The sequence below is a fragment of the Uloborus diversus genome, chromosome 6 (genome assembly GCF_026930045.1).
Source record: "Uloborus diversus isolate 005 chromosome 6, Udiv.v.3.1, whole genome shotgun sequence".
Classification (NCBI taxonomy): domain Eukaryota; kingdom Metazoa; phylum Arthropoda; class Arachnida; order Araneae; family Uloboridae; genus Uloborus; species Uloborus diversus.
Window position 1 is genome coordinate 147,847,888 of NC_072736.1, and position 15,381 is coordinate 147,863,268.

General features: G+C 30.7%; 1 protein-coding gene across 2 annotated transcripts in view; it reads right to left on the minus strand.

The window, feature by feature from the left end:
• Positions 1–14,628, minus strand: part of LOC129223780 (enhancer of mRNA-decapping protein 4-like) — a 72,921-nt gene extending 58,293 nt beyond the window's left edge. The window contains exons 1-7 of one of the 2 annotated variants that reach the window (XM_054858139.1): positions 14,418–14,628; positions 13,496–13,580; positions 4,027–4,126; positions 2,834–2,939; positions 2,555–2,747; positions 1,649–1,808; positions 168–272 (exon numbers count right to left, since the gene is read on the minus strand). In XM_054858139.1, the coding sequence (XP_054714114.1) occupies positions 168–272; positions 1,649–1,808; positions 2,555–2,747; positions 2,834–2,939; positions 4,027–4,126; positions 13,496–13,580; positions 14,418–14,505 (837 nt within the window). In that variant the 5' untranslated portion in view covers positions 14,506–14,628. The remainder of the gene's footprint in view (positions 1–167; positions 273–1,648; positions 1,809–2,554; positions 2,748–2,833; positions 2,940–4,026; positions 4,127–13,495; positions 13,581–14,417) is intronic. The other variant, XM_054858140.1, reaches the window with a different exon arrangement.
• Positions 14,629–15,381: the final 753 nt, after the last annotated feature.

Here is a 15,381-nt window from a genome sequence, read left to right on the forward strand (position 1 = left end):
TGCATTAATTACAATGTTAGGCATTAAAGCAATTCATAGTTGCCGACTTGGGCAAATCTCAGTGTGTAAAAAACTTTACTGTTTTGACAATTAACAAAAAAAAGTCTTTACTTTACTGAAAAAATTTACTTCAAATAGCACTAAAAGTTAGCTGTTCAAAATTTTACCTGCTTATGCTCTAAAATAACTTGAACACCAACTTTTACTTCATCAACTGTCAAATCTCCATGGCCATGATCATTTATCACAGTTTGAATGTTCCAAATCTCAGCCTAAAAAATTAAAGGAAAAATGAATCTAACTTATGAAGTAACATCTTTGGATTATGAAATTAATTTCATCCCTTAAAATTACCTAAATCAGAGATTTTCAACCACTGGTCCAGCACCAGTCCATAGGAAAATTTTTAAAAGTTCTCCGACATTTAAACAGTTTATATTAAAAAAATTCCGATTGAAAATCAATAAGTGAATTTATAAATTAAAAAAGAATTAATGTGATACATTGTGCAATGTAATTTTAGGTAAGAGATCCATCTTCTCCTAGAAGCTGGAACAAGTTAACACACTTTTCTATGCTTATTGTTATTGTTTGCAAAAAAAGTCACGATGCTTTGTTTAATTTTACTTTATGCAGTGACCATGCTGCTTTGTCAAACTTTCCTTTAAAAGTTTATTGGGGGTGAAGTATATGCATTAAAATATGATAGATAATTACAGCAAACTCTTGATTATCCGCAAGCAGCTTATCTGAGGCTTTTCACTTTCAAAAAAAAAAAAAAGTTTTCGGTGATAATAAACTGAATGTAGATAAATGCACACATTTTGACTTAACAGGTGCAAAATCAAGACAATCCTATTTCTTTTTTCCTCTTTCCTTCCAATAACATCAAACCTCTGGAGGTCACCGAAACCAGACTAGTCGAAACCTGAATTTTAGATCTACACTAAGCTGTGTAAACGAGGGATCGGCTCAGTCTTAAAAAATGCGTCTGCCCTATGACTTTTTGGTGTAACCTAGCTTGATATGTACCTGTTAATCTGCTTGCATTAGTTGCTCGCGTATGTGTCTAATCCACTTGTAATAATGAGCGATCCTTTTTTGAATTTTACATGCATTTTTATATACTATGTTCTTGTTTCGGCTATATTTTACACCTCGGGGGGAATCTTTATATGAATATAGTAGAAGTAGAATAGGGTGCAGTGGAAAAATTTTAATTCTTTATTGGGTGCTGCAAGTCAGAAATTTTGAGAACCCCTGCCCTAGGTGTTATCTTTCTATACTGAATACTTATTTTGGTTTTTAATTGTAAAATATGCTGATTTTTTGATTAATTATAATTACAACAGCTTTTACAGCTGAATATTATTGTAAGTAAATATTGATGAAAATATCCTGTAACAGTGGTTCATTAATAGTTTCTAGTAGAAAAAAAGAAAAAAAATGGTAGTGGTCAGCATAATTTTTTTTAGAAAATTTACCGGTCCGCAGGTCACGAAAGATTGAAAATCCTTGATTGAAATGATAATAAATGTATCAAACTTATTTTTAAATATTTCATTCAATTTCCAGACACACAGAACAAAAAAAAAAAAGAGAGAGAGAGTAAATTTTAGTTTTAAAAAAGTATGTTATTTGTTTTTACCTTTTCATTGTGAGTAACTACCAATAATGTAGAAAGATCTTCTACATTTGCATCTTCATCATTATCATTATCATCAGGAATAAACATGCACCAAATAATTCTATTGTGATCACTGAAAATCCAGTCACTTGGCCGTGTAATTCTGATCAACAAATTACATCTTAAAAGGAGTTAAGAAATACAAGAGAAAACAGGATAGCATTTCAAAATGAAAAACATTAACATTTTAAATTTGTATCAAAAATACGTATGAAAACAATTTTTTTAGTTTGTATTTTACCTCGCAAATTTTCAGTAAACTAATAAAATTACAGTTATTCAAGAAATAATAAAAACATTTTTTGAATGAACAATGAAACCTGACCAGAAACTTAGTGCTAAAATACTTAGCAGAAATTTTTTTATTTGGAAGAAAAAAAAAAACAGAAAGAAAAAGAAAAGAACCATTAATACAGTAATACCTAGACAAATGCTATCCCAACTTACATGGAATTGTAGCTACATGGCTTTAGTACATTCGATATTTGATTCAGATTCACTTTTGCTTGCTAGATATGTTAATGTTATGATATATGAATTACAGAGAAATAACTCTCAGGTAGGATTGCTAGATTTCTTAAGTGGGGGGTCCGAGACACCGGAACTAAATAAATTAGTTGCCTTATGTTTGTTAGGATATAAACTTGTAGGAAACAATTTATGTGTTTTCAAAAAGGAAATATCAAATGTTAACAATTTTGCACTTTTAAAACAAGAAAAAAAAATAAAATAAATAAATAAAAACGTATTTAAAGGGAAGAAATCCGGTTTTTGGGTCTTCCGAATCTTGGGATTCCGAACTTGAGGTCCCATATTGTACAACAGTTACGGAAACTTAATATGGAATCTAAAATTTGAAAAGGATACACAAGAATAGTGCCATCATCCACTATTTTATGAACTAGAAGTTCTCCACAAGCATCAACAGATCCTAAAAGCACTTGAGAAGTAGTATGAGCAAAAGCAATGTCTTTAACTTCATTCTTATAGTCTTTAATGAGACATCTCGTTTCTAAGTGAATTCTCAGCACACGCACAAGACCAGGCTTATTATTTGAAGCTGTTAAATAGATTATGATTATGAATCACAAAGTGAGCTACTCAAAAAGCAAAATAAAAATTAGAAAAAAACCTCGCAAAACTAACGTTTTAAAACGTAGGCCAAATATTTCCCACTAATATGAATGCTTATAATTCTTCCATGATAATACTTTTCTTTCCATCCATAATCAACCATGTCTTCCACAATCACCTATGAAAAAAGTGCAATGAAATCAAGTTACAAGAAAAATTAAATTTCAAAAGAATGAGCAAGTCAGATTTTCAGTAGATGGCAATTGGAGGGGAATAAACTTTTAATTCCTTAATGGCGGCATTTATCATTCAAATGCAAAAAAATAAAAATCATAAAGATGTAACTAAGACTAGTAGAATGGCAATCACATAACTTTTCAATGTATTTTTTCCGATGCGAGCTTTGCAAGCCCAAGGAGCCATCTATCTATTCCAGGGTAAACTTCCGCGTGTGTTTTAATGATATGTTTTAACTTGTTGGATTATTCTAATTTACAGTTTGGAGGGGGTGGGGGTTGAGTCATATCTAATACAAAAATAGTTTTCCCATCAAGTTCTTTTTTGGTGATAGAGCTTTAAACAAAAGGTTCAGTATTTTTAATCAGCTTTGGCACAAAAGTTTAAGAATAAATTTCAACGACTTTTCCCTGTCATTTTAGAAAAATTCTACGTTAACGGGTGAACACTTTCATTATTTATTATTATTATAGTATATTGGTAAATACACCTTCTTCCTTAGCCAAAAAATGCTTAAAAATTTTCCTTTTTTTCATCCATGCAAAAAATTATGTTATGTGAAAATTTATTTCTTTTTCTTTGCAAGCATTTTATTTTATTCAAAATTCTCTCTCTTTTAATTCTTTTACTCTTTTTACCACTTTGGAGCCTTTTGTATAGCAAGATGATATGTCTTTTGGCCATTCAACCATGACTGAGAATATTGTTAAAAACCTAGTTTCAAGCCCTTGCTGCCAGAATGAAACATTTTGCAGCCAGTCCTCCATGCTACATGAGACTTGTCTTGCTAATTTTCGATCAACATGATCAAAATGTCCCTGTTGATACATAATACATAAAACTAACATTTTTATAAGATGCATCTTGAAACAATTCTTCCTTGCACAATACTGAATGATAAAAAAGAAAATACAGCAAATAAATTTTTGAAATACTTTCAACCAGCTCGAAGAGTATTTATTATACATTTCATAAATATATTTTACAAAAAATTTACATATTTCCTTTTGAATTTAAAAATAACTTACCTGGCTACATGATGCACCATATTCTATAGGACTAGAATAAATATCCACTTCAGTTCCATAAATTGATATGTGAGAACTATCTTTATTTGCATGAAGCTCTCTAAATTAAAAAAAAAAAAAAAAAAACACACACACATTAAATCATTAATTAATTGCAATTATTTAATTTTAAAAGGAGCTAAGTTCTTGATCAAAAATAGCACAAAATAATTTAAATAGAATCAAACAAGTGAAAACATACGTAATATTAATATTTGAGCACATTTCCCAGCTGCTATTTAACCTGTTTTTATTCTTCTAAACTTTTATGGACTGGAGACATAAAACAAAATTTATTTCACTAAATCTGCAGTCTCAAATCAACCAGGACAGTTTTCCAATATCACTCAACTTCAGGGTTCACCAAAGTGGGCCACATTTGAAAAGACCCACTATCACGGCTCAGATATTTTCCTCATGGTTTAGCAGGATATTTTACCCATGGAAATTGATTTCAGTACAGATTAAAGTTATTAAAATTTGACATTTTTAATAACTTATTCATTAATGGCCGGAGAAAAAATGTTTTTACATTTTTACAAAGGAAAAAAGTACTAAAAGCAAGGAAGTTCTAATTTCTAGGGGGGGGGGGACTTGAGTCCCCGCTTGCCCCCCCCCATATGGGCACCCATTGTGCAGCAGCTTGTCAAAAGGTCTGCTCAACAAGATTTGATTATAATTTACTTTCATCCATATCAAGTGTCATGAATAATAGTGTTTTGCTGCAAATTGTGCATCATTCTTTAAGCATCAGCTTTCGGTGGGGTATGTTTGACCGCAGGGCACTTTGGGCCAGTCTCAATTATTTTAATACTATTAATCTTTTTATTTTATGACCAACAAATAGCACCTATGGTCCTACAAATCCTATAATGAGATCAGATGGTACAGTCATATTGAACAAATTTTATTCCAGAAAGTTATTTCAGTAGTCCTGAATAATTTTCAGAAAACTAACTTTTTTTTAATGGTTTTCATCAAGATTACGGGGAAAAAAATGAACTCCTTACTTAAAGTAAGTTCCTTTAGTTCATAATAATTGGCAATGTTTTCATTTTTTATCAAAAAGAAAAAAATTATGGCAGCACTTTTTCAGACCAAGAAAGTGGAATAGGTTGGTCCACTCTTTGTGGGGCACGTTGGACCGATCAACCTACTCCACATAATTCTAAAAACTTTTTTTTCTCTTAAATCTCAATAATTATAACAATATTCTAAGTGTTTGTATGTTATACATTCATTTCATGGGTGCAAGTTTGGTGATGTGTTCAAGACGGAAAACATTTTCAGCTCCCCCCCCCCCCCCCGCATGCAGGCTTAAGGAAAAATTTATGTGTATTAATGTTGTAGATTTTAACAATGCCAGTTTTGGAATCTGTGTTTAATTTAAATTTTAAGCCTTTAAATTGTAATATTTAAGCGTTTTGACATCATAATTAAAAAAAATCTAAAATCCGGCAATAAGTGGAGGGGGGGGGGATCTGGGGGACTCTCCTCAGAAATTTTTTGAAATTGAAGTTCAAAAAACGCCATGGTATGCCATTTCTGTAAAGTTTTGGGAAAGGAGGGGTTCAGGGACTCTTACATCAATTATTTCAAACTGTTAGTTCCAAAATAACAATATTGAGCAGCCTTCAAAAATATTAGAGAAAGGGGAGACGGTGCTCTGGGCCCTCCCAGAAACCAAAGTTTTAAAAATGAAATTGTACTCCATCTTTCATAACGTTTATACACTTTTTGAATGCACTATGAAAGGGATGGAGTTCAGGAACCCTCCTCCAGTCTTCAAACATATTTCGAAATTGAAGTTCCAGAAACGCAATTTTAGACGATGTTGGATAATGTTAGGGGTAAAAGCGTTTGCAGCGCCGCACCATTAGTTTTTACCGATCGTAAACACTTTTATTGTAGCAATAAAATCGCTTAGGACATAAGGTAGTTATTTTGCAACATAAATCAGTTCTGATCGGAATGTCTACATAAGGTAGAGCCAACAAACCCGAAATGAAGGAAAGGTGGGGGGAAGGGTATGGTCGACTAATGATATTCCCCCACTCAGTCTTCATTTGAAAAAGAATTCTTTCATAAGATAGCAGGTGGTAAAATTAGCAATAAAAAATCGCTTCAGTGAAGTAGATATATTTTTTAAACAAGGTATCCTTTCCAATATTCATTAATTAAAAAAAGAAATAGGGGAACTGAATCCTAACCCCAGGCAGGGTTCCCAAATCACATCCCTCTTCAGGCACTCAAATATAGACTAAAGTAGCGCTTTAAATTTTCAGCATCAAAACATTTTCGGAAGAGAACTCCCGAAACCCTTCCTCTGAGTTCACCACAAATGTCCTAAATTTCAATTTTTAAGGCTTCAGTTTCTAAATTGTTTTGTAGGAATAGTACCCCTCTTACCTATAAACATGACTTATGACAGCCTAAAAGTTTTAATACTTTAATTTTGGAAACTTTTTGAAAGAACCTTCCTACACCCTTCCCCCTTAAGTCATCCAAAGATAATCCAAAAAAAAGCTCTTAAAATTTCAGAAACGAAAATATTTCGGGCTGGGGTGCGGAACACCCCTCCCCCTCTCATTGTGCTTACTAAACTCAGTGTAAGTTTTTGTTTAAGATTTATTTTTCTATTGAGAGAGCAACTCCCATCCACACATCGCCAAAGACAACCCAAAGTTTTAAGACTACAATTTCGAAAATGTTTCGAGAAAGACCCCTGAATTCAATAACTCTTAACTCACTCAAAAAAAAGTCAAAATAGCATTTCAATACTTCAGCGTGGAGAAATTTTCGGGGAGAGAGACCCCCCCCCCCGAACTCCTTCCCCTAAGTTCATTAAATTTGACTTAAATTAGCTGTTTCCCCTTTTCATCACCGAAGATTTAAGAATTTAAATTCTAAAACGTATTGAGAGAAAGCCTTCGAATTCCCTCTTCTTAAGTCTTTTAAAGATTACCTAAAATTGAGTTCTGAATATTTCAGCTTTGAATATTTTTTGGGAAAGGGGAACCCCGAACCCCAAGACGGTCTAAAGTTGCTCTTTTAAGACTCCAGTGTCGGAATTTTGCCTAAAGAGAGCCCCTTCCTCTTGACATTGCCAAAGACAGCCTAAAAGTTTTAAGATTTCAATTACAAACACTTTTCGGGAGAGGGTCCCACATGCCGTTTCACTCAAGTCCATTTAATTATAGCCTCAAATAGTTTTTAATACATCAGCTACAAAACATTTTCATGTTAAAACACCAAAACCATCTCTCATAAATTCACCAAAGATTGCCTAAATTAATGTCTTTAAGACTCCAATTTTTGATTTTTTTTAAAACCTCCCCCTTTTACATCATTAAAGACAGCCTAAAACTTTGACTTTTAAATTTTTAAGAGCTAGCAGAGGAGATGTATCAAACCACTCTTAGTTTCAAAAATGACTTTCAATTCAGTTTTTTGATATTTTATACTGTAACCCTTGAGTAACACCTCCCCCCCTCTTAAATTGTCCAAAATATCAACGTTTTAAGACCTCAGTATCGCGGGTTAATTTGCGAACTGATTACCCTCTTTGCGACAGCAGCGTTTTTTCGCAAATTCATGCTGCCGTTATTTTTCTCCTTTCCTTTCTCTCCCTCCCCCTCCCATATTTCCATTCTAGCGAGTGCTAGATTCAATGACATTGGAATTTAGTGATTCCTAAAGTCTTTGTCAAGAATGCAGTAACGGTTGCTCATCGGTGTTTCCAACCAGCTTGAAATTTCCCCTCCTTTATTTCCAAAATTCCCATTTTCATTGAAATCCCCGATAGTTTCCGTTTTACCTGGTATGGTGGACGCCGTTTGCTGTGACGTAATTATTTCAACTCCTCAGCAATCACTCTCAATCAGTGATTCAGATTCAACTCTTAAGACATTTTAAGAGCGTACATCATTTTCATTTATGCGTGTAAAGTTTGAAAAAAAAAAAAAAAACCGCAAATGAAAAAAACGAAAGAATGATCGAAAATAGCATGAGAAAAAGATAAATTTTCAATTAGAGCCGATTATTTCGAAAAATCAGGGAGAATAGCGAGCAACTCCTCGTCTGCAATGCAGTGAATTGGAAATAACGGAGCTGTACCTAAAAAAAGTCAAACGGCGCGAGTCGAAAAGCCATTTCTCCAAAAGAACGTTACAAACAAAACAAGCCCATGGCGGAAAATCGAGAGAATGTCGATGTAAATTCGTTGTTATGGAACGGTCCTAATTAAAGCATATTTTCCAAACACTCAATTATTCTTTTTTAAGTAAAAACTGAAAGAAAGTCATCGAATTTCTTTCCGTCCCGACCTCCGTCTCGGAAATTTGTCTAAGACGGAAATCCGTCCTGAGACGGAAGGTCTTGCACCCATGATTCATTTTATTTTACACATGTTTGGAAATAATAATAATAAAAACTTAGGGCAAAAAAAAAGCAAAGGTATATTCCACAATTATTTAACAAAAATTATACTAAATTAATTTTACCAAAAGATTTATTTCATATCTGCACTTTTTTACTATTTATATTTTCAAATATAGGTCTTAAGTTTTGCAGACAATTGTTTTCTAAGAGTAAAATATGCAATACATGCTATAATAAAGCTCCTGTATTTACCTATTAAACATTTTTTTTTTTTTTTTTTGCTAAACAAGTATTCTAAATTGAAACAAAATTAAACAAATAATTGATTAAAGGAATACAAAACTATACTTTTACTTAAGGTTATTTAATTTTGATTTTAGAACACAAAGATATGCTAACGTAAAGCTGTCAATTTTATTGTACTTTTTCTTTAAAATATATGGTATTAGTATTACAGGATTCTTTTCTTTTTAAAATTTTTTTCATGCAATGCAATGAAGAAAAAAAGAACTTCTCTCCCCCCCCCCCCCGAAGAAAATATTGATGTAACTTTGTATAAAAGTAACATATGACTTGTCCTTCCAAAACCCAGTCCAATAAAAGTGCTACTTCCAAAGCTCTCAAGAAGATATCATTTAACGCATCCTTAGTTAACTTTAATCTGCATTAATTGTCTCACGAATATGCAAAACTTGATTTTTCTTTTGAGTTTTAAAAAATAATTGAGTACTAATGGTGAATGCTTATTGCTGTTTTAAATAAAGGTGATTTATCAATTAAAATCAATTTAATTTGTCATATTGATCTTTAGACTTTATATTTTTCACTCTACACACAAAAGAGAATAAGGAGGTTACAAAGTTTGATAGTAATTATCACTAAAATTGTAACAAATGTTGTTTGAGTTATGCAGTCCAATGTCCCCCACCAGGCGGACCAACGTACCAAACCCGTGGGGCACATTGGTCCACTTTGGGAGGTTCTGTTAAAAAAATAATATATAAAAAAAGTTTATCAATTCAACACTTCCCAAAAAATCTGTGGTGTTGAGAAGTGTTTAGTGGAACTCATTGTAGAAAATTAAACTACTCATTAAATTTTTTAATCAGATAAAAAATAATGAGTAAAAAAGAGGACCAACGCGCCCCACCTCACCTTACATTAAAAAAGATTCTAAAACAATATCGGGGGCCAGTCATAATTTTTCATCTTATAGACTATTCTTGTGAAAATGCTTAATTAATATCCTACTTTTCTAAAAAGCGCCCCCCCCCTCCCCAACATTCTAGGGTTTGTAAAAAAAAAAAAAACATCCTGCTTAACTTAATTTTGATGGAAAAGTAAAATATTATCTGAAGTATCTTTATATTAATAATTTTAAAAATATGTTATAAAAATTTTAACAATATGTTATGTTGAAAGCATGGAAAAATAGCACAAATGCTCAACAAAATGAAATGAAAGAATACCCTACAATCAGGGTTGGGTTTTGGACTGTCCAAAACTGGTTTAGGACAGGACAGGTGGTTTTTACCGTCCAAAACTGTCTAAAACTGTCCAAAAGTGTCCGAAACTGTCTTAAACTGTCCAAAATTGTGCTAAAGCTAAAGCAGTGTAATCTAATCAATTATTATTTACTGCTCTATTCGTAATGCATAAATATAGATATTAATGAAGTTTAATTAATGAGTATTTGATAATATTTTTCTCCAAAATGATTTTACTGAAAAAAATTGCCAGTAACTATTACATAAAAACTTCCTTATGTAACAGTTGGTAGAGTTATGAAAGGGAATTCACAACACTACCAAGGCAACCAATTTCAGTTATATTTATAACTCAAAGGAATGTTATTAAATGTGCAGTATTCAGGAGCAAAAAAAAAAAGCTTAATTTTTTTTAATGGCTTTTGCAAATAGGTTTTACATGATGCTTTAACAAAAACATTTTTTTTATCGTAGATTAAAGAACAAGAAATTGATGATTAAACACTTCTGTTATAAAACTTATGAATTAAAAAAAGAATAGCACATTTTTAATATAATACATTCTGTAACTATAAAAAATTGTAATTTATTGCATTTAAGTCAATTATTGCACTATATTTTGAACACTTTCTTTTGCACGCATGCATAAATGTCAAAAAATTTGGTTTATAGAAGAAAAAAACTTCTGCATACATATTGAAATTTTTAAAGAAGAATTTTAATTTTTATGTAACTAGATTAAAATCAGCTGCATAAATAAGGACATATATATTCATACTTGAATATTCACAATGAATAAATATATTAAATAGTCAAATAGAAAGGAAAAAAATGACACATTTTGTTCTATTTCTGATATTTTCTTACAGAATATAGTTTCTCAAAAAGTACTTTTGGACACAAGGGTTTTGAACAGAACTTGTTTACCCTGCTTTTATTTGCACGCATGCATAAACATAAAGAAATTTGGTTACTAATGTTGAAAAAAAAAAAAAAAACTAAATTAACTCATGCATACCAATTGACATTTTAATCAAGAATACAACTTCTATGTAACTAGATTAAAATCAGCTGCATAAATAAGTTGAATGTTCTCATTGAATAAATGTTCAATATAAAACATTACTTTGATACATTTTATTCTGTTTTTTTTTTATGTTTTATCACAGAATTCAATTTTTCTAAAAATATAGTTTTGGACACTTTCGGACAGTTTTGGACACAAGGGTTTTGGACAGGACGGTAAAAACCAGGGTTTTTACCGTGGTTTTTACCGTAGTGTCCAAAACCTTGCCAACCCTGCCTACAATAATATATTTCAGTGGAAAATTTGAGCGCTAGAACAATAGTTATTAATTTCAGATGAGGAGAGAATTAAAAAAAAATATCTTTGTACTTTAGCACAGTACAGGGGTAGAAGTAGTCCTATATATCCTATATTTTCAAAAAAAGCATCAAAAGTGTCCTATATTTCCTATATTTTTAGCAATTGTTCTATATTTCCTATATTCCCATAATTTGGTGTATCTATTTTTAGAAAATGACCTTGGAAAACCTTTAGGTCACTTGATTCACACTTTCTTTCAAAGCTTGACAACAAATAACCCAAGTCTGCTTAAAAACAAGATGTTTGTATATAAAAAAATATTTTTTTGGAATCTCTAGCACAACCTGTCGGTTTCAATTTTGTTTTAGGTGTCGAGTATTTTTGAGAATTTTTAAAATTGTTTTAAACGAAAGCTTCAATGATCCATATTTTATAACAAGCTCTCCTAACTATTGATGAAGTACTTTGTCAATGAATTGGTACAAACACCAAAATGTGGGGAAGATTCATTTGATATTAAAAAAAAAAACACCTATTGAAATGCTTAAATTTAGGTAACTGTGCAAAAAAAAAAAAAAAAAAAAAAAAAAAAAAAAAGTAGAAGAAGAAAGGATGAATGAACTCTCCCTGGATTAAAAATTTGAATTTCTTGCAAAAGTTGGTTTACATTACCGTAACGCTATATTTTTAGCAGAATTCGTTATTGAAAATTAAGCTTTTCAGAAATTAAAAAAAAAAAAGTTGCATCCTCTGTATTAGAAAGGAATGCTCCAAAGCTACGTCATCTGAAAAATATCTAGGCAATATATTGCCCTAAGTACTAACAAAAAATTCTCTAGGCAAACTAACAGATGGAATCAGATCTTTACATACATAATGTTAAAATTTTTGAGGAATGGAGATTTGATGGTACTTGGAAATCAATTATTTATTTTGGAAAAATGTTTTTGAAATGATAAATATATATATAGTCAGCTTTTAAATACAAGCACTTAGAGTTTTTAGTGGTGAAAGTCATTTTAGTCATTTTGTCTTTTTCTCAGTTTGTCTGTTGAAAGACATTTTTCTCATAAACAAAGATACTGACATAAGAAAGGTCCTCTTAAACATTGACACTATAATGAGATTTTTAAGGTTAATTAAGATGCTGTGATTGGGAAAGCATTACCAAGGAAATCGGTTTTATTACAATTTATTCTCTAAATACGAAATTCAAAAAGTAATCGAAAAATCTTATAGGCAAAAGAAAAAGTTGGTGCACCTTCAAAAAAAGAAAAAATAGTGAAACTTAAAGATTCTGCACTGTCTGATTCATGTAGCAGTCAAGGGATGAAAAATGGCTTTGATATATATAACAGAAGCTTCGCGAATTCTTTTTATGCTGGAAATAAAATTATTGAACTTGCAAAAGATGAAACGGACAAAAAAAGGTTTGACAAAAGCTTTTCAAAAATATAAATAATTAATAATTGTAACTAATTGTATTAAATGTAAATAGATGTCACATTGTTTAAATTTTGTTTAAAATTTTTTTACGTAAGTAAACAGTTTTTTTTTTAATGAGTTATTCTTTCAAGAACTCAGGAAACTCATTCTAGGTATGTTATAATTTTTATTTTAATTAAAAAAAAAAAAAAAAAAAACTGTATGCAGTATGATTAATTGAAATCATTGATAATAATTGCTGCGAGAATAACTAGATAATATAAACTATGTATTGTTTACCTTTTCAAACAAAATTATTCATAAAACGTGTCCGATATTTTTCATGGAAAATGTCCTATATGTTACAAGTTAACCACTTCTACCCTTGCCAGTACAATTTGTACTGTGCACAATTTAAGAAACAGTCAGAAAAATGACAAACCAAAAACAGATGTTGAAACATTGCTGCCATCACTCCTAATGCACGAAATCTAAGCACATTTAATTTGCGCAAACGAAAATATATATTTTTAACTGTTTTGAAGCAGAGCAAACATTTTAACTCAAAATGCAGATTTTTGTGAAAGTTTGGTAAGATGTAAAAAAATGTTTTGCGAATGACCGATCTTATAGTATTTTTGTGAGCGTACCAATAAAAAGCACAAAAATAGACTTTTATTAGACTCTGAATATTCAAAACTTTTGGCTTTTCCCCAGTGAACAAAATAAGTTTTAAACATTGTGAGAGTTAAGATAGCTCAGAAAATTTATGATGGAGACATGAGACAATAAAAATAGGACAAATGCTTACACTTTCTGATATGGTCTATCATTCAAAACTAAACTTGAATCCCCTGTCGCTTCCATCCTACCATTAGAAACGGATTTCAACTTGACTGAAAGTATAAGAACAAGCATTATACTCTATACTTAATACACAAATGTTCAAATAAACTACATTAATGTGATCACTACATATAATTTACATCACTACATCATTAGAATATATAAGCACAACATTTTAAAAAACATTGAAACAAATGATTAGCAATACTTTTAGGAGAAAACTAAAAAAATTTACAATGACTGTCTTATACGCTTTTTCTATAAATCATTATTGAAAATACAATTAAATTAGCATGAAAAAAATCAATGAAAAAACTAATGTGCATGAATTTACATTCAGTACATAGCTATGTAATAAAATAAAATGCTATGTATGAGTTCCGTTACAGACCTGTTACATTTGCAGGCAAAAACTAACATTAATCCTTGCACTTGATTTGAACATCCTAATCTTAAGCATTTTTTTTTTTTTTTTTTTTGCAAAAAACCAAAATACCCTGAACAAAGGGTAATTTTAACTTCAACTGAGTTTTAACAATAAAAATGTAAAATGAAAAACTAGAAAATAATAATTAACAGACAAAATGCATTTTTTAATAACATAAAGAGTTCCTACAACATGATAACTAAAACAAAGACGGTCTGAAATGAAGTATAGAATGAGAAATATAATTGAATATAATGTAATACATATAAAAATTCTCTTGTAGAAAAAAGCCCTAATTTTTTAAGCATAATTCACGTTATAGCAAAAAGAAATTCCAATATACGTTTTGAAAGCAAAATTTTAATGATTCTACAAAAAAACTAAGCTAGGGAAAGCAAATTTATCACATTTCTCCATGAAAATACAATCACAATAAAAATCGAAGAAAGATGTATGATACCAGATTCCGTTTCACTTTTGCCTACATTCAATATATTTTTTAAATGCTCTGTTGCTTCAATAGTATCAATACCAGCATGTCCATTCATAGCTTGATTAAATATTTATTTTTAAGTAAATTTAAATTTCAGCTGTTACTGTTTGGCACGCCACTTTACATGAATCAGTCTTCTAAACCAAAACTGTGGAAATCTCTTTCAGCCGAAAATAATAAAGAGCATACTGCAGTAGAGAAGTCATAAATCCACCAGATCATTGTATGATTGCAGAGTTGTTTGGAAGTTCACATTTCCACCACTGCACTCACATTCCTTATTTCCAGATTCAATATAAAAAAAAAGTATATTTTTACTCTTTCGTGCGACAACTTTCTTGTCTTGATAATGAATAAAGTTTTTTTTTTAAACAGATATTTTTACAACTGTGTTCAATAATTACAATACATAAACTACACTTAGCATGATTAAATATTTGTACGTCAGCAGCTTCTTGCAATTTTCACTACTGATGTTCATTAAACAAACAAAATATAATCTATGTAATCATATAAATAAACTTTTTGAACATAAATAGAATAAATCACTTAATAATAATCTTCTTTCGGATGAAGTATAATCATCTTTTCATAAGAACGGCATCATATTATTAGAAAAAAATTATACATTCTCGTTCTCACCGTTTGAGTGATATTTATGATTGACAAAACAAGAGGTTATTTATTTTGCTAATGGGAAAGTGCAGTCTCTGTTCATTGTCTGGAATAAAATTGTTTGACTGCTAATGTTATTATTCTTCATAACTGTAGCAAACGTAAAACATTTTGTTTCTTCAGCGCATGCGTTTACCCTGTGTTTGCTCCTTTTTTTATTTTTCTATTTTGAGTAAGATATCTCGATCTCTTAGTGAAGTCATCTGATTCAGCGGAATGTACACTTTCGTGAAATTAAAACGGTGCCCAAGCTTTT